The sequence below is a fragment of the Lutra lutra genome, chromosome 9, assembly GCF_902655055.1.
Source record: "Lutra lutra chromosome 9, mLutLut1.2, whole genome shotgun sequence".
NCBI classification, from domain to species: Eukaryota; Metazoa; Chordata; class Mammalia; order Carnivora; family Mustelidae; genus Lutra; species Lutra lutra.
In genome coordinates, this window is record NC_062286.1 from 22,941,997 (window position 1) to 22,960,724 (window position 18,728).

At 34.7% G+C, this 18,728-nt stretch overlaps 1 protein-coding gene across 6 annotated transcripts in view; it reads left to right on the top strand.

Moving 5' to 3' along the window:
* SPDYA (speedy/RINGO cell cycle regulator family member A) overlaps nt 1-18,728 on the top strand; it is a 33,202-nt gene that overhangs the window by 12,906 nt on the left and 1,568 nt on the right. For all 6 annotated transcript variants that reach the window (XM_047746090.1, XM_047746092.1, XM_047746093.1 and 3 more), the window contains 2 exons: nt 2,515-2,686; nt 12,464-12,758. In XM_047746090.1, coding sequence (XP_047602046.1) covers nt 2,515-2,686; nt 12,464-12,758 — 467 coding nt within the window. The remainder of the gene's footprint in view (nt 1-2,514; nt 2,687-12,463; nt 12,759-18,728) is intronic.

The window sequence follows — 18,728 nt, forward strand, 5'->3', positions numbered from 1 at the left end:
GAATTTTATATTAATATAACTAAATTGAATATGCATATAGTTTTTTTTGAAGGACGTAAGTGGATATACAATTAAAAGTAAGTCTTCCTCATATCTCAAAACCTTAGTATCCTTCCTCAAGGATAATTAACATTTTATATGTATCTGTCTAGAAATAATTTTCTATACATGAACCAGTGTATATATCACCCAAATAGAAGTGTACTGTATACTTCTGTGCCTTTTGGAAATCTCTGATGTGAAATATCTACAAAAGGAGTGTATGATAAAGTGTATATATGTGTGTATGTTAAAAGAAAAAGCAAAACAAATACTCATGTACCCATGACTCAAGAAGAGAACATTGCAGAATCTTAGAAGCTCCCAGTGCAGTTTCCCAGATAGGGCCCCCTTCCTTCCACAGGTAGTAATTTTCTTGATTTTCTTTATTCTATGTATAAACCTCTAAATAATATATTGTTTAGTTTTTCCTAAACTACAATGACTATGTAGAGTAGTCATGTTTTCTGTTCTTCTGTAACTTCCTTCTTTTGCTTTAGGATTTTGAGATCCATTAATACTGATATGAGTAGCCCTGGCTCATTCATTTTGGCTACAGAATGATACTCTATTGTTGCTTATATATTTGATTTTTTTTTTTTTTTTACTATCTTGTCTTTTGTCCCACTTTTTCTGTTTCTTCTTTCCACTCCATTTTTAGCTTCTTTTTGATTGAGATTTTTAAAATTTTTACTTTTTGATACCTTTTGTCCTCTACTTGTTAGGAAATTATGCAGCCTATATCTGGTCTTTTAACAGTTATCCCAGTTACTTATTTTTTTTTTAACTTGCTAGATTACTGGTTTATTATAAAAGGATGTAACTCAGGAACAGCCAGATGGAAGAGATGCATAGGGCAGGGTATGGAAAAAGGGCATGGAGCTTCCATACCCTCTCAGCACATCTGATTTCCACATGTTCATCTACCAGGAAGCTCTATCCCATTTATTTTTAATCAAGAACCTTAAGTATTTTAACTCCAGTCACCCCCTTCTCAACTTATATTCTCTTGTTTTGCAATTCTGTAGTTCTACATAAAGCCCTCCAAAACCTTAGAGACATTGTTGTTGTTGTTGTTGTTGTTATTGTTGTTTTATACACTGAATGTTTACATTAACCCACATGCTTACATCTTTGCTTACTATTTCTTCTTGCATCTCAAATGTTCCACTTGGGATCATTTGGCTTCCTTTCTTATTGCTTTTAAGAACTTTTTTCCTTTGGTGTTTGTCTACTTCAGTATCTTCACACTTCAGGGTCTGTTTCAGTTTATGGTGCCTTGTTTTCTTAGGTATTTTGTAATTAACTTTCTTGGAAAGTCATCTATGGGGTTTTCATTGTTTCTAGTGAGAAATCTCTGTCCTTATCTCTGTTTCTGTGTTATCTAACATGTCTTTTTTGTTTGTTTGTTTGTTTGTTTGACTGCTTTTAAGATTTTCTCTTTATCACTGGTTCTGAACAATTTGATTATGTTGTGCATTGTTGTAATTTTCTTCATATTTTGTGCTTTGGGGTTCATTGAGCTTATTAATATTTTATAGCTTTCATCAAATCCCAAATTTCTCAGCCATTTCTTCAAATTTTTTTTTGTCCAGCCAGTACCCATTAGGGACTCCAGTTTCACCTCTATTATTTTTATTTCTTTTTCTGTGTGTGTCCATTTTGGATAGTTTATATTGCCGTCTTCAGTGCACAGATCTTTTCTTCTTCAATATTTAGTCTGTCAGTCCCACTCTATGTATTTTTCATTGTACATATAGTTTTCATCTCTAGAAGTGCAATGAATGTGTCTCCTTATCTTTTTGAACATCTGGAATAAATATAACTGCTTTAATGTCCTTGTCTGTTTAATGTCTATTATTTCTCACATGTGTCAGTTTTGACTGATGATTCTTTTTATTATGGGTCATGTTTTCCTGCTTCTGTGCATGCCTGATCACCCTCAAGTATTTAAGATGATACAGATTCCCATATGTGTATAAGGAATCTACCTGGGTGTGGGGAAAGAGCATAACAAAAGATTAGAGGGAACAGTGCCCTACATTTACCCAGGGCTGAAAATAGTGCCTGTTCCCACCAGCCAAAATAAACTCATGATTCACAGGGTATTGAGTATAATACTCAGGAATGTCTTGCCTCAGTAGCGGGGAATAATTAGCCCCAGTCTGAACATTGCTCCAGATCCACCTAACAAATCATAAAAGTAAGACCTGAAAGGATCAGACTGTTTCAACTAACTTAACTGCATCCCAGAACAAAGCTCAAGATTTATAGGAATACAAAAATATGCAGAACTCAACAAGGTAAAATTCACTCTATTTCTATTTTTGACCTACATTTCTTTAATTATGAGTAAGGTTGAATGTCTTTTATGTGTTTAGACGTGATTGTGTGTATGTCTGTCTGTCCATCTGTGAACTGCCTGTTCATGTCCTTTTCCCATTTATTTTTTGAGTTGTTGGTCTTTTTTGTTAGGTATCTGGCTAATACAGTTGAAGAAGATGAAGAAGAATCCAAATATGAAATTTTTCCATGGGCTTTAGGGAAAAACTGGAGAAAATTGTTCCCTAATTTCTTAAAGTTAAGGGACCAGCTCTGGGATAGAATTGACTATAGGGCTATTGTAAGCAGGCGATGCTGTGAGGAGGTAAGATTTTTTAAGTACTTTATATATGTAGTCTCGGTTTTCTCTTTATGTAATTTCCCTTGTCTTGTTTTTTAATGTGCTTCTAATATTTCATTTTTCATATATATAAGAGTAGGCTGTTAACCCTGATGGTTACCATGAGTACAACTTGTCTATTACAATGTTGATGTTTTAATCTTATACCACAATAATTAAAAATTGTCATTTGTTTTTCAGAGCAGCCTACTTCTGTAGTAAGTATTTTTGTTTGTGTTTCTGTAGTCTAAAAGATCACAAATATATGGGAAAGAGCAGTGTGCACATTCCAAAATATGTTAATAACATTTGGAGCTGAATAATAGTTTCCATTAAATAAAGCTTGTGAAATTTCAAGTTCCCAAGATTGAAATGCAAACTGCATGGCCTAAAATTTTTTAAAATTTAAATATGTTAAAAATCGTACCTCTTTTCATGTAGAATAATACATAAAGTACGTTTCTTTGGTGCCAGATTCTATTAAGATAAAACAGAAAGATACTAAAAATTAAATGATGGGTTATTTTGGGAAGCAAAAGCAAAAATGAACTATTGGGACTTGATCAAGATAAAAAGATTTTGCACAGCAAAGAAGATAGTCAACAAAACCAAAAGACAGCTGACAGAATGGGAAAAGATATTTGCAAATGTCTTATCAGATAAAGGGTTAGTATTCAAAATCTATAAAGAACTTAATAAAACTCAACACCCAAAGAACAAATAATCCAGTCAAGAAATGGGTAGAAGATATGAACAGACATTTCTTCAAAGAAGATATAAAAATGACCAACAGACACATGAAAAAAATGCTGTCAATATCACCCAGCATCGGGGAAATACAAATCAAAACTATAATGAGATACTACCTCACACCACTCAGAATGTCTAAAATTAAGAAGTCAGGAAACAACAAATATTGGTGAAGATGTGGGAAAAGGGGAACCCTCTTATAGTGCTGGTGGGAATACAAGCTGGTGCAGCCACTCTAGCAAACAATGTAATTAAAAAGTTAAAAATAGAGCTACCCTATGATCCAGCAATTGTACTACTAGGTATTTACCCAAAAGATAGAAACATAGTGATCCAAAGAGTTACCTGCAACCCAATGTTTGTAGCAGCAATGTCCGAAATAGCCAAACTATGGAAAGAGCCCAGATATCCATCAACAGATGAGTGGATAAAGAAGATGTGGTATGGATGTGTATGTATATATGTATACATACACATATACATACAATGGAATATTACTCAGCCATCAAAAAGATGAAATCTTATTATTTACAATGACATAGATAGAACTAGAAGGTATTACACTAAGCAAAATTGGTCAATCAAAGAAAGACAATTATCATGATTTCACTCATATGTGGAGTTTAAGAAACAAAACAGGATCATAGGGCGAGGGAGGGAAAAATAAAACAAGATGAAACTAGAGAGGGAGACAAAAGACAAACCATAAGAGACTCAACTATAGGAACCAAACAGGGTTGCCGGTGGGGGTGGGGCAGAGGTATAACTGGGGGATGGGCATTAAAGAGGGCACGTGATATAATGAGCACTGGGTGTTATATATAACTGATGAATCACTGAACTCTACTCTGAAACTAATAATATATGTTAATTAATTGAATTTAAATAAAATTTTTAAAAACAAAAGATGGGTTATTTTATCTAACATTCTGTTTTCACTAAAGAAAAGAGTTAATGTTTCAAACTAAAGAATATTCTAGAGTAGAAAATTAAATGGAAGGCAGCGATCATTGTAAACCTATACTAGTTCAGTGAAGTTTGGTAAATGTGAATTAGATAATGTTATAATGAAATGAAGTCATATCCAGTTAAATGATGATAGGCCAAAAGAGTCAATTAATGGATTAGTGTCAAACTTCAGGGACTATTTTGGAGGTGCATCATAGAACTCTTTCCAGAATTAACTTTCTTAATTATATTAATGAGATGAAGATATTAGAAAGCAAGCATAATTGTGGATCAGACTAAGGATTGTTGAATGTTGGGGGAAATGAAAGGATTCAAAAATAACCAAGAAGACTGAGTAGCAGGCCAAGTTTTTTCAGAATTGAATTCAAAAGAAAAACATGAAAAATCAGGTGTGTGTACCTTCCCCATATTATTGGATCCTCACTAAAGGATTTAAACAACTCATTCCAATTACAGAGCATTGGAAGAGTCCTATATTGCTGTTTTTTATCACTACCTCCCTAGAGGATAAATTGTGCACCTGTGCCATCGTGGACATGATAGTAGGCCTTATTTGAACACTCTGATTTTTCCAAAGTAAACAAGCCCCATGGTATACCCAGCTAAGAGCATGGAGTGGGTACCAGAGGCAAGAGGCTGGGCTACGTAATGCTCACCTCATGGCAGATTGCCCACCCACTCCTAAGAACGACTTGCATTATAACTGCAGCAACTTAATTTACATGATTAGAGCTGGGGTTATTTCAGTTGCTGGCATCAGAGTGTTAAACAGCCAGAGAATGGTATGGCTTAATGGTGTATATGTAAAAGACCAAAAAGTTTTGGATCGCTGTAAACTCAGTTGTGTAATGAGATTTACAGAAAAGTTTAGTCTCTCAAGGCTTCAACACTGACAACAGATCTTTTCCCTAAATCTAGATGTGCATATCAAATTCCCTATCTATATTTCATTATCTAGTAGATACCTCAGATTTAACATGCTGAAAATCCAGTTTCTGATTCCCCCACATAGACCTCCAAACTTAACTCCTCCTACAAGCTTCCACATGTTAATAAATGGTAACTTCATCATTCTAGTTGTTCAGTCCAAAAAAAAAAAAAGTGTTGTCCTTCACTTCCAACATCCATACCTTAAGAAAATAATCTAGCATCCTACCATTTCTCACCTCCTCTACCACTAAGCCCTACTTTTTTCCCTCTTGCCTCAGTTATTGCCATAACCTTCCAAGTAGTCTCTCTTATAATCTTCCTCTCCTGTAGTCTATTTTCATACACCAGCCCGACTAAATCTTTTAGAACCAAGTCAAATCATGACTCCTCTACTCAAAATCCTCCAGAGGCTTCCCATCTCACATAAAGTAAAAGGCAAAACCCTTATCATGGTTCTACCTGGTCTGCCAACTCTCTTACCTCTTTACTTCATCTCACTTCCCTCCAACTACACTGGTTTCCTTGCCATTCTTTAAACACAACAAGGACATTCCAAGCTCAGGATTTTTTTTTTTTTTTTTAGGATTTTTTTAATTTGGAATACTTTTCCCCCAGATATCAGTGTACTTCGCTTCCTCCTTCATTCAAGACTCTACTTAAATATCATCTCAGAGAAACCTTTCCTTACCACCCTCTATCTAGTAGTATCTCCTGAAATGAAATAAAATTGAAGAGTCCAGAAATAAACCTTCATTTTTATGGTCAATTGAATTTTGACAAAGGTACCAAGAAAATTCAATGGGGAAACAATAGTCTTTTCAACAAATGGTGCTGGGACAACTGGAAATCCACATGGAAATGAATGCAGTTGGACCTCTATTTCACATCATATATAAAAGCTAACTCAAAATGGATCAAAGACCCAAATATAAGAACTAAAAATTATAAAACTTTTGAAAGAAGGTGTAGTGATAAATCTTCATTATCTTGCATTAGGTTTCTTAGAGATGATACCAAAAGTGCAAGCAACAAAAGAAAATAGAGATCATCATCAAAATTAAAAATTTTTGTCTTTCAAAGAATACCATAAAGAAAGTGAAGAGACAAGTCACAAAGTAGGGGGAAATTTTTGCCAATTATCTATCTAATAAGGGATTGTATCTAGAATTTATAAAGAGCCCGAACAACTCAACAATAAAAAGACAACTCAACTTTTAAAAGGGCAAGGATCCAAAAAGGCTTTTTGAAAGAAGATATACAAATAGGCAAAAAAGTACATGGAAAGATGCTCAACATCATTAACCATCAAGGAAGCCTAAAATCAAAACCACAAGGAGATATCACTTCACAACCCCTACGATGGCTATCATGAAAAAGACAAATAGAACAAGTGTTGTAAGGATATGGAGAAAATGGAACCCTCATACATTTCTGGTGGGAATTTAAAATAGTGTGGTTGTTTCGGAAAACAGTGTGGCAGTTTCTCAAAAGACTAAACAAAGGGTTACCATACAACACAGCAATTCCAGTCCTAGTTATATACACACAAAAGAAATGAAAGCTATGTCCACACAATAACTTGTACATGAATATTCATAGCATTATTATATAAAAGTCAAAAAGTGAAAACTCAAATGTCCAACAAATGAATGGATAAACAATATTATATATCTATACAATGATATATCACTTGGCAAGTGAAAGGAATGAAGTAGTGGTATGTGTTAAAACATGAATGAACCCTGAAAACATTATGCTAAATGAAAGAAGCCAGTCACGAAGGACCACATACTGTATGACTCCATTTCGCTGAACTGTCTAAAATAAAGCCAAAGAGAAAGTAGATGAGAGGTTGCCAGAGGCTGAGGGGAGGGAAAAATGGGGTGTGATTTCTTTTTTTACGGAGTGATGAAAATATTCTAAAATTGACTGTGGTAATGGTTGTACAACTCTGAATACACTAAAGGCCATTGTATTCTTTAAGTGGGTGAATTGTATGGTATTTGAGTTATAGCTCAATAAAGCTGCTAAAATAACAAGTGGTACCTCCCACTATTCCTCTGTATTTCTTTTCCCAGTTTTCTTCATAGCACATAATCATCATATAATATATTCCGTTTCACCTATCTTGCTAATGTCTATTTACCCTTGCTAGAATATAAATTCCAAGAGGGCATGACCTTTATTTTCTTATTGTACTCCCCAGTCCCTAGAACAGTGTGTGGCATATAGTTGGTACTCAGTAAATACTGCTGACTGACAAAGTGAATGGAATGTAAAGCTTGCGATTCTTTTTCATACATTCTTATCTGTGTGGTAGAAAAACAAGAAACTATAAAAGTTCTTCACTGGGCTGATTTAGCACTGCCTGTTACAACAGGGGCACATAGATAGGGTTTCTTACGGCGATTTCAACTAGGTCCAGTTGAATCATGGTGGTATATAGGAAAGGAAATTACCTGGACTTTATCCTGTTCTCTTAACTATTCATTTAACAGCTAAGTTAGGAGTAAGACTCAAGTTCAGTGTTGTGGGGGTTGTTATCAAGAAGTATTATATCATTCTTGCCCTGAGGTTTGATGCATTAAAGTGGCAAGACATGTTGTTAGAAATTTAGTTAAGTATTCTATGCATTTGTTAATGAGAGCCAGGTATGGACATTACTGCCAACCCGTTTCTTTAGTCTCATCCTAAAGTAAACCCAAGTTATGATAGTATTTACAAACTGGCTTACAATAATTTACATCTGCATTATGCTGTACAAATTCATAAATATTTTCATATAAATTCTTTTTTTTTTTAAGATTTTTATTTATTTATTTGACAGAGAGAGATCACAAGTAGGCAGAGAGGCAGGCAGAGAGAGAGGAAGAAGCAGGCTCCCCACCAAGCAGAGAGCCCGATGCGGGGCTCGATCCCAGCACCCCAAGATCACGACCTGAGCCGAAGGCAGAGGCTTTAACCCACCGAGCCACCCAGGCGCCCCTCATACAAATTCTTGTCCTCACAAAAATAGCTGTGAGGGTTGTAGAATTCTCATTTGACATCTGATGAAACTGAGGACTGAGGAGGTTGAGGTTTACTCAAGATCATACGTCAGTTGAGTGGCAAACCAAGAACTTCACATTTAATGACTTCCCAGTGTTGTTTTCTCTGACAGCTAGCTTCCCGCTGCTTATATTGGTTAATTTGGAAAACACATTTATGGCTATTGTGTTATTTTATCTCAGGAATTAAATAGCATTTTTAAAAAGGACTGAAGTAGCATAAGTATTCTCTCCATTTCTCTGATGAAGAAACTAGGGCTTAAAAGGATTGTAACTTGTCCATGGTCATTCATTTAATAAGTGGTAGTGCCAGCTAGTACTTAAATTTGGCACTCTTCCCATTATATACCACTATCAAAAAACTTATTTCCTCCTTTCAGATAGTATAAATTTTTTAATTCATATCTCTCTATCTTTTTTTTTTTTTTTTACCTTGGTTGTTGCAAAGAAGCTAAGAGCCAAGTTGTATACCTAACTACATTAATTCTATCAATCTTTACTATGAGCGTGTCTGCTTGCTCCCTTTAGCCAAAGTTTTCCTTTTGGGTCCTAGTTGAATGATCTTTCTTTCTTTCTTTCTTTCTTTCTTTTTTTTTTTTTTTTTTTTTTTTTTTTTACTTTTTGTCAGCTGCCTCAAATCCTTTTTTGGAAAGAGATGAGGTATGATTATATTGAAAAATATATGTAGGGCTTCTCCAGAAAAGAGTAAAGACAACTTCCCTATTTATTCTGATCTTATTATCATTTTACAATCAGTTTAACTTTTTGGAGATTAGCTCCTCTGAGGTGGAAATTATTTAGGTTGATGATAGCTTAATTTCTAGATTCGTTCATAGATTATGGAATATGCCAATCTGATGAGAATGAGATTCTAATTCCAGTCAGTTTATGCATGATGGAAGGTGGCAGTTTTATCAAGAGGAAGCTTTTTTCTGTTTTTCTTATGTTGTGATATATTCTGTCCTAGATGGCACAGTATCATCAGAACTGATATGTCTGTCTGCTACTATTTGATTCCAGACTAGAATTTATAGAGATGTGATATAAACAGTTTTGAACAAAATCCCGTGACCATATGTAGCAGAGACCCAATATAGGGAAGGTACTGGAAACTGTTAAACTTGCTGTAGTTCAGGAAGAAAGGTATAAACCTACTGCTAAAGATAGTGATGCCAAAGAGAAGTCAATTAAGAAATTATACTTGTCACTACTTGGTGACCAGCTGAATATAGGGCCCACGGGAGAGTGAGATTTCAGAGTTATAAATCCATAGAACAGAAAGGGTAATGGGTTCCATAATGGAAATAGGAATCACAAGAGAAAGAAACTGGTTTATTGGGAAAATAAGGAATTTGGTATCAGACATATGAATTTAAGGTGATATTTGGATAATCAATTTGAATGGTTAACACGTATGAGTGAAGTATGAGTCATCACATATAAGTGATTTTTAAAGCTTGGTAGAGTAGATAAGAGATCAAGGTAAATGTAATGTTAATACTTTGGGGGCACTTGTCAGGTACTGTTTTAGGTACTGCATGTATGTTAACTCTCACAACAATTCTTACAGCTAGCTAGATAACCCTAGAAGAGGAAACTGAGCCACAGAGGAGCTAAATGACTTCTCTAAGTTTATACAATTAGTCAAGCAGCACACTAGTATTCAAACCTAAGCAGTCTGATTCCAGAGTCAGTGTTTTTAACACCTACACTATACTATCTTTTGAGATCACCAAGAAGTAGAATATAGAGAGAAAAACAGGACCAAGTATTAAATTTTGGAACACCCATCAAAGACACACACACAAAAAAAAATCACTACGAATGACAGAACAGTAAAGTAAAAACTAGGGTAACATTTATAGTAGCTCAAGTGCTATTAATGTATTAATGCTTCAAAGAAGTTACTTTCATAAATCACAGAATTTGAGGACTGTAAATGACCTGTTTTCTCATTATACAAAAGACACCTGTAGCCTAGATTATGTAATTTGACCAAGGTCATAGAACTAATAAAATTAAGACTAAAATCCTGCTTTCTTGACCCTCTTACAGTTTTCCTGGCAATTTGCTGTTATCACAATAATATTCTAATATTTGTATGTATAAAATACGTGCAAACATATTTAAAAGTATACAAGTATGTGTGCATGCATTTTTCTGGCTGGGTTAGTGTGCAGAGAGAATGATACCTAGTTTGTTATACAAAGAATGGTTTGCTAAACCTATATTGTGCCCTTTTCTTCCTATTTTTCTCTGCTCTTCTCACTAGAGTTTGCTATAGGATTCTTTAAAAAATTATGTTGTTGGAAGTTTATAATGTCAGTGGCTTCTAATTCTTAATTATTTTCATCTATCAATAAGAAATATACAATGACTACATAATATTGTGTGGAAGGCATTTATTTGATAGAGAGGTGTATGAGACTAGTCCTGCCCAGAGGGCTTTCAGTAGATTGGTTATATTCATAAAACGATATATGAGTACTAGACACATGCTTAAAGTCCTAATGTAGCATTAACAATAAAACAGTACGATCTAAAAACTGGAGTTTTTAGAAAGGTGGGACTTATGCTCAGCATTGAAGGAAAAGCAATACTAAGGCAAAAGGGAGAGGACATTCCAAAATTGGGAAATATAGATGTACAAGTGTTGAGGAAGAAATAGATAAACCTAGTTTTATATTTTTATGGAAATACTGTTGAATTAATATTTTTACATCTACTTTTTAAAAAATGTTACTTTATTTTATTACATATTTGTTGAAAACTTTTTTGAAGGATTTAAGAAATGGATTATAAAATAAATTCAATCCTAAAATATACTTTAAAAATTAGCATAGCTAGCATTCTTTATGCCATTATTTGGGGGGAGGCCACAAGTACCCTGTTTTTTAAGTGGACTGGTCTCAATCTGGGGGTTTTAAGGTTTTCATTTTTAACAACAAAAGCTTCCTTTCTTTCCAAGCGATATTTTATACCCAATCCCTAAATTGAGGTTCTCCGCTTGATTGGTGTTCCCATCGCACATCCTGGGACCTCTAACACAGTCTATGAAAACCCAGAGCTCCTGAAACAAGTTGAAAATCACTGGTTTAGGCATTAATAAGGCACTGCCTAATTAACAAATTCTAAAATTGTCATTTACTTTGATCATTGATAACTGTAACTGAACAATTTTGCTTAGTAGTAACATTCTAACACCCTGCTTAGAAATTTTAGACACCCAAGTGGTCAAAATATGTAGGTATGTCTCCCTACTTTGACTTCTTAAATGATGATCATTTGCCAGCTGCTTACTATGTGATAAGGATTTTACACATATCTAACCCCCCTATGAGGCAGATAGTATCCTCATTTTAAATATGAAGAAATTGAGCCTCAGAAAGGTTAAGTAACTTGCCCAATACTGCCAACAACTTAGCAAGTGGCAGAGCCAGGTTAAGGAACTAAGTCCATCCTGACTCAAATGGCAGTATTTTATCTAGCCTTGAAGAATAATGCCCAACACGTAGCAACGAATATTAAGTGTTTTATAATTAATTCCTCATCTAATTCTTGCAAAACCCTCTAAAGGAGACTCTATTATTCTCTCTATATTACAGATAAGGAAACTGAGGAACAGAGAATATGTCCATTTTCTTATTCACCATTTCCCTTGCCATAATTGCAAACATATTAAGATTAGCCTAACATACATAGTTAGAAAACTTAACAATGTTATTTTCAACCAAGTATATTCCAAAGTTAAGAATTACATCTTGTTTTGGACTAACTGTATTATCTATCCCAAACTTAGAATATTCAGAACTGAAAAACCTGGAAGGTTGAAATATTTGAAATAACTGAAGTACTTTGTATTATCTTAAGGATCCTAGCAGTGAAATCACTTTTAGGTAAAACTGCCTTATCTGGAGATGCTGCCGCCTTCTTTTTTTTTTTTTTTAACATCAAGTAATTTAGGTTTTTAGATCTAAAGACAGCTGCCTGTGAGTCATATTTTTGTACTTAATTTTACCAAATTTTAAAGTCTTATAAAATTCTAAAAGAAAGCTTTCCATCGTAGGTTATGGCTATTGCTCCAACCCATTATATATGGCAACGGGAACGCTCTGTGCATCACAGTGGAGCTGTTAGAAACTACAACAGAGATGAAGTTCAACTGCCCAGGGGACCTAGTGCCACACCAGTAGATTGTTCACTCTGTGGTAAAAAAGGAAGATATGTTAGACTGGGATTGTCTTCATCATCTTCATCCAGTGATACAGTAGAGGTGATGGAGAAACATTCTCAGGAATCACACAGCTCCTTCTCAGTGGACATAGTAGTCGATCCTTCTCAAGCTTATAGCTATTCTCAAGGTATGATTTAGTACTATGTCAGAATTAGATTTATGTAAGTTATTAACAAGTCCAAGTTATTTATTGACCTTTGGTCGGTCCTTACAGGCAGGGATACATAATAATTTTATATACTAGAACAATGAGTTAAATTAGTGTTGAAAGTCTTCTCCTTTTCAGTTTCTTTTTGTCTTGTGTCCATATCTGTTTTTGTAGTAGCTTACCTACACTAAAAGATTTTTATTGTGACTTATGTTAAATTGAAGCCTAATATACCATGAGTCTCAAGTATTTTGAAGTATTAAGTATTTGAAGAGCCTGAATCATTTTCTTTGAAATGTTTTATTCAATATAAGTTTCAAAAAAAATAAATTTATTTGTAATCTCACCAGCTTTATCAGTGATTAAGTATGGGTTTTCTGCTATACACTTTTTTAAATTGAGTAATTGATATATAATATTGTATTAGTTTTAGGTGTACAACGTAATGATTTGACATACTGTGAAATGATTACCACAATAAGTTAAAAGTCTATCACCACACATAGTTTAATTATTTTTTTGTGATGGGAACTTATATACTCTCTTAGTAACCTTCAAATATGCAATACAGTGTTGTGAACGATAGTCAACCATGTTGCTCATTGCATCCCAAGATTGATTTATAACTGGAAGTTTGGATCTCTTGACCACTTCATCCATTTTGCCCACTGTGCATCCCCACCTCTGGCAAACACCCATCTATTCTCTGTATCTGTGAGTTCATTTTTTTGTTTTGCTTTGTTTTTAGATTTCACATATAAGTGAGATCACACATTTTTTTCTGTCTAAAGTATTTCACTTAGCATAATGCCCTCAAGGTCATCCATGTTGTCACAGATGGCAGGACTTCCTTATTTTTTATGGATGAATGATATTCCATTCCAATATTATATGGCTGAATGATAGTCTACACACACACACACACACACACACACACACACATACACACATTTTCTTTATCCATTCATCAGCAGATGAACACTTAGGTTGTTCCACGTTTTGACTGTTGCCAAGTGCTACAACAAACAAGGGGGTGCAGATATCTTCTTGAGATAGCGATTTTGTTTTCTTAGGATAGATACCTAGATGTGGAATTGGTGGATCATATGGTAGTTCTAATTTTAATTTTTTGAGGAAACTCTATGCTGTTTTTCCATAGTGGCTGTAGCAATTAATATTACCAACAGTGTACATGGGTTCCCTTTTCTCCAAATCCTCACCAACACTTGTTATTTCTTATCTTTTTGATAATAGCCATTCTAACAAGTATGAAATGATCTCTCACTGTGGTTTTGATTTGCATTTCCCTGATAATTGGTGATGTCAAACACCTTTTTGTGTAACTGTTGGCTTATATGTCTTTGGAAAAAAAAAGGCTATTCATTGGCTCCGCCCATTTTGTAATTGTTTTTTTTCCCTCTTGAGTTGTAGGAATTCTTGATATATTTTGGACGTGAACCCCTTATGAGATATATGACTTGTAAATATTTTCTCCCATCCATAGGCTGCTTTTTCTTTTTGTGGATGGTTTTCTTTGCTGTACAGAAGCTTTTTAATTTGATGTAATCCCGCTATTTATTTTTGTTTTGTTACCTTTGCTTTTAGTGTGAAGTCCAAAAAGCCATTGGCAAGATGAATGTCTCCCATTTTGTTCTAGTTTTATGGTTTCAGGTCTTACATTCAAGTCTTTAATCTATTGTGAGTTGATTTTTTTGTGCATGGGTATAATTTTTCTTTTGCATGTGACTACCCAGTTTTCCAAACACCATTTATTGAAGAAACTATCTGTTCCCACTTCTTGGTTCTTTTGTCATAAATTAATTAACCATATATGCATGAGTTTATTTCTGGGCTCTCTATACTGTTCCATTTCTCTGTGGGTCAGTTTTATGCAAATACCATCCTATTTTTATCATTATAGTTCTGTGATACTATATACTTTTCTATCTTCTATTTTTAAAAAGTTAGAAGCATACTATATCTAGGCTTGCTTTTTTTTCACTTTATCATAAAGCATTTCCCCATATCATTAGTCTTAGGAAACCTGACTTTTAATCGTGACATGGTATAAGTATCATAATATATTTGCACATTTCATTTTTGTTGGGATTTATATGACTTTGAACAATGGTACTTTAATTAGAAAATAACCATATGAACTAGAAATACTTTTATTCAATCACACCATAATTTTCATTCAAATTATATTTATAAAGGTAGAGTATTTCTGACACTTCTCAGTTCTCATTAATACTCTACTAGCAGTGATCCCTTTTACTTCTTATAAAGCCCTTCTAGATTTTCACCCATGTAAGATATAAGACTGAGATTTCTTATGGTTCTTCCTAAATTTTATAATGAGACCTGTATTATTTCAAAATATCACATATTTATTTTTGTTGTATCCTTATGAGATTAACAGTGGCTACTGAAGTTTTATTAAAAGAGAAACTAAACTCTTAAGACTCTTCAAGGTAGGAATCACATCTCAGTCATTGTTCCATTCTCTGGCCTTAGTAATCACTAAACAAATTTGACTGTCTAGTCTCTTCCCTTGCAACACCTCCAAGCATAATTTTTATTGGTTCACTTGTATGTGAAGGTAAGTAGGATATACCATAGGCTAAATTATAAGATAAAAATTGCCTTTTAGCATTCTTCCCCTCTATCCCAGCAACTTTTACCTGTACTCTTTGACTCTTATAAGATTTACTAGATGTTTAAAATGTTCCAGGCAATGTGTTAAACATTTTGTATTGATAATCTCACTTAATGTTCACAGCCAACCCTATGATAAATACTATTATCTCTACTTTGCAGATAAGGAGACTGAGGCTTAGAGAGGTTAAATCATTTGCCCAAAGTGGTGGAGCGACAATTGAACCCAGGTCTGTCTGACTCTAGACTACAGCCTGAATTCCTTTTATGCTCTACTACCCCCTTTGATGAAATTCTTTGATGAAATCTTTTCACCTTTGGTGGTGAAAATAAGCTGCCACAGAAGTCTTTTAGTAGACTACTAAGAACTAAGGAGATGGTGAAAGTACTAAGAACCAAGTTCCTGATGAAAGATTGTATGGAGTGAATTGGGAGAAAATTCTAGGCTCAATTTGAACAGATATTTATAGAAAGCAGAACACGAGTAGTTATGGTTTACTTAGACTAGATATCAAGAGTAGTAACACTATATTTTAGACTTTGTATCTCAACAGGAAAGCACAGTGCACCCAGGGAAGAAGGGGCTCTGCCAGTCAGTTTGCTTTGAAAAAAAGAGCATGACTTTGAGGGACTGTGTATGAGAAGTGGAACACTTAAGGGAGTTATAAATGAAACTGTGCTTTTATCCTATCCCTGGTTTAGGATATATACAGATCCTGTACAGGAAGGAACAAGTATTTACTCAATCTTCTTTTGTTCAGAGTATTAAAGTTAAATGTAAAACTTTTGTTTCAGGATGACAGAGGGTAGACAAAATAGAGAAAAATAATTGATCGTACATACCCTTGACCAGTAAATATACATTCATTTTCCCTCAGTAGGTATAATTTGAAATGAGCTTTTTGGGGGTCTGGGGGCATTAAGGGTAACACAATCTTATCGGGAGCAGTGGTCAGTCTCTTAGTGCCTTAGCAGCTGCTGATTCCCAGTAGTGACCTCTGCTAGCAAAATTTTCTTCCTTCAGTCTCTATGAGGTGGTTGGAATCACCTAACGGTTTGCAGTTGCAGAAAACTCAATTCATCATTCTACAAGAGACACAAAGAGCTACTTCAGGCTTTTGTGCTAAAATATAGCAGTAGATGCTTATCAATGCTTCTGTCTTCAGACACAAGCAAGCAACTTCTTGCTTTTCAGGTAAAACCCGTTTTTTTGCCTTTAAAAATTTCTCTCAGAACATGTTCAAAAAACAAGTTTTACATAAACATGCTTACGACATTTATTAGGAACAAAACAGTTGTCATTTTGACAAGGTTGGGAGATAAATGAGGCATTCCTTACGAATTTATATACCTCACAATCACCAATCATGTACCAGGCATATTATAAAGGTAGTCTCATTTAACATTGAACACCCCACTCAAGAAATCTTTAAGTGGCATCATGACACACTTTTTAGTGACAAACAAACTCAGAAAAGTCACAGCTGTAAGGTAAAACAACAGCAACAACAAAAACAGCAAGATGGCGCCCAGTTCTATCTGAATATATAGCCTATTTTTACACTAAATGACACTTTCTCTTTACCTTATGCTGTTTTAAGCCTGATGACACTTAAATTAATCTGAAACATGAATATGCAGAGGACGCCTCAGATTTTAGAGTGAAGCCAAAGGAAAAAAAGCATATGCCAAATCTTATTCCTGGATCACATAGGCAGGAATGGGACATTGCAACTCTTATATAATCTAAAACCAAATAATTTTTCCTCAAAAAAAATCCTTTTCTGAACTTATTTATTTCAATCACTACAAATGATGTAGTCATACATCATACATCCTAATACTTAATGAAGGCATAATGAGGGCTTATAAATTAATGATGTAACAGGGCAATGCTAATCACTAATTACTAATTAGTAATTACTAATTACTAATCAATGCTAATTGATCAACATTTAGGAACACAAAGATTCCAGAATTAATTTTGTAGGATGAGAGACTTGTTAAAGACTTTTTAGAGGAATATATGAGCTGAGCATTGACTAAGTCCTGCTTTGCCCAGCAAAGGAAGGGAAACGCCTTCTGAATAGCAGATGAAGCTTTGAAAATATATAGCTTCATTCTCTCTACATCCAATGAGTCACGAGCACATCTGGTTATTCCTTCACAATATTTTTTACATCTCTGCCTTTCCCTCACCTCAAAGTTGTATGTTACTACCAATCAACTCATAATGTATACTATGTGTTACTGTGAAATTTCTAATTCACTTGTTTTTCCCTTCCTTTACATACTCAGATGCTGCTTACAAACTAATTTAAAAAAAAAAAACACCTCCTTTTACTTGACTGTAGAACCTTCAGGAGTCCCTACTGCCTCTGAAGTACAGAGTTCAAACTTCCAATTCTCCCATAGTCCATGAGCTATATGCCTAAATCTCTCCCTAGAACCAAAGCAACAAATAAAACAATACATGATCAAGTATGGGCTTATAGCCATCAGCACACTTTTACTGACCATTTACTGAGTGGAAAAGGTAGAAACTCTGGAAGGTACTAGGAAGACAGTTGAGTCAGTCACAAATCTGGAGGAGTTTACAGTATGATAGATGACAGCCAAATGTGAATTTAGAAAGCTAACTTTAGAAAACCTCATCTGTCCCATAAGCAAGACTACAAACATGCTTAATGTTCTAGTGGAGACATGGAGAAAGGGCTTAAGCTGAACTACAACCATATAAATAAATGCTTATTTGCTTATATAGTTTGATTTTCAGTTTAGCTTAATATTAGAATGGACACTGTTAAAGAAGACTTGTTCAACAACTATTGAGCACAGTGTACCAAACAGAAACATAATGAAATAGGAATAGAATGGGGCACCTGGGTGGCTTAGACGGTTAAGTTTCTGACTCGATCTCAGCTCAGGTCTTGATCTCAGGGTCATGAGTTCAGGCTTCACGTTGGGCCCAGAGCCCAGCATGGAGCCTACTTTAAAAAAAAAAAAAAAAAAAAGGAAAAGAAATAGGAGTAGAAGGTACAACTTTTCTTTGCTCTTAACCCAGTCCCTTCTCCAAGTAGAACAATTACAGCTTGCATTCAAAACAATACATGAAGGACAGAATTTTATTACTGATTAAATAGAAGGGCAGAAGAAAGGGAAGTCCGTCCGTCCTTCCTTCCTTCCTTTCTCTTGTTTGACACAGGGAGAGAGAGGACAGGCAGGGGGATCATGAGGGAGAAGCAGGCTCCTCACTGAGCAGGGAGCCCCACATGGGGCTTGATCCCAGGA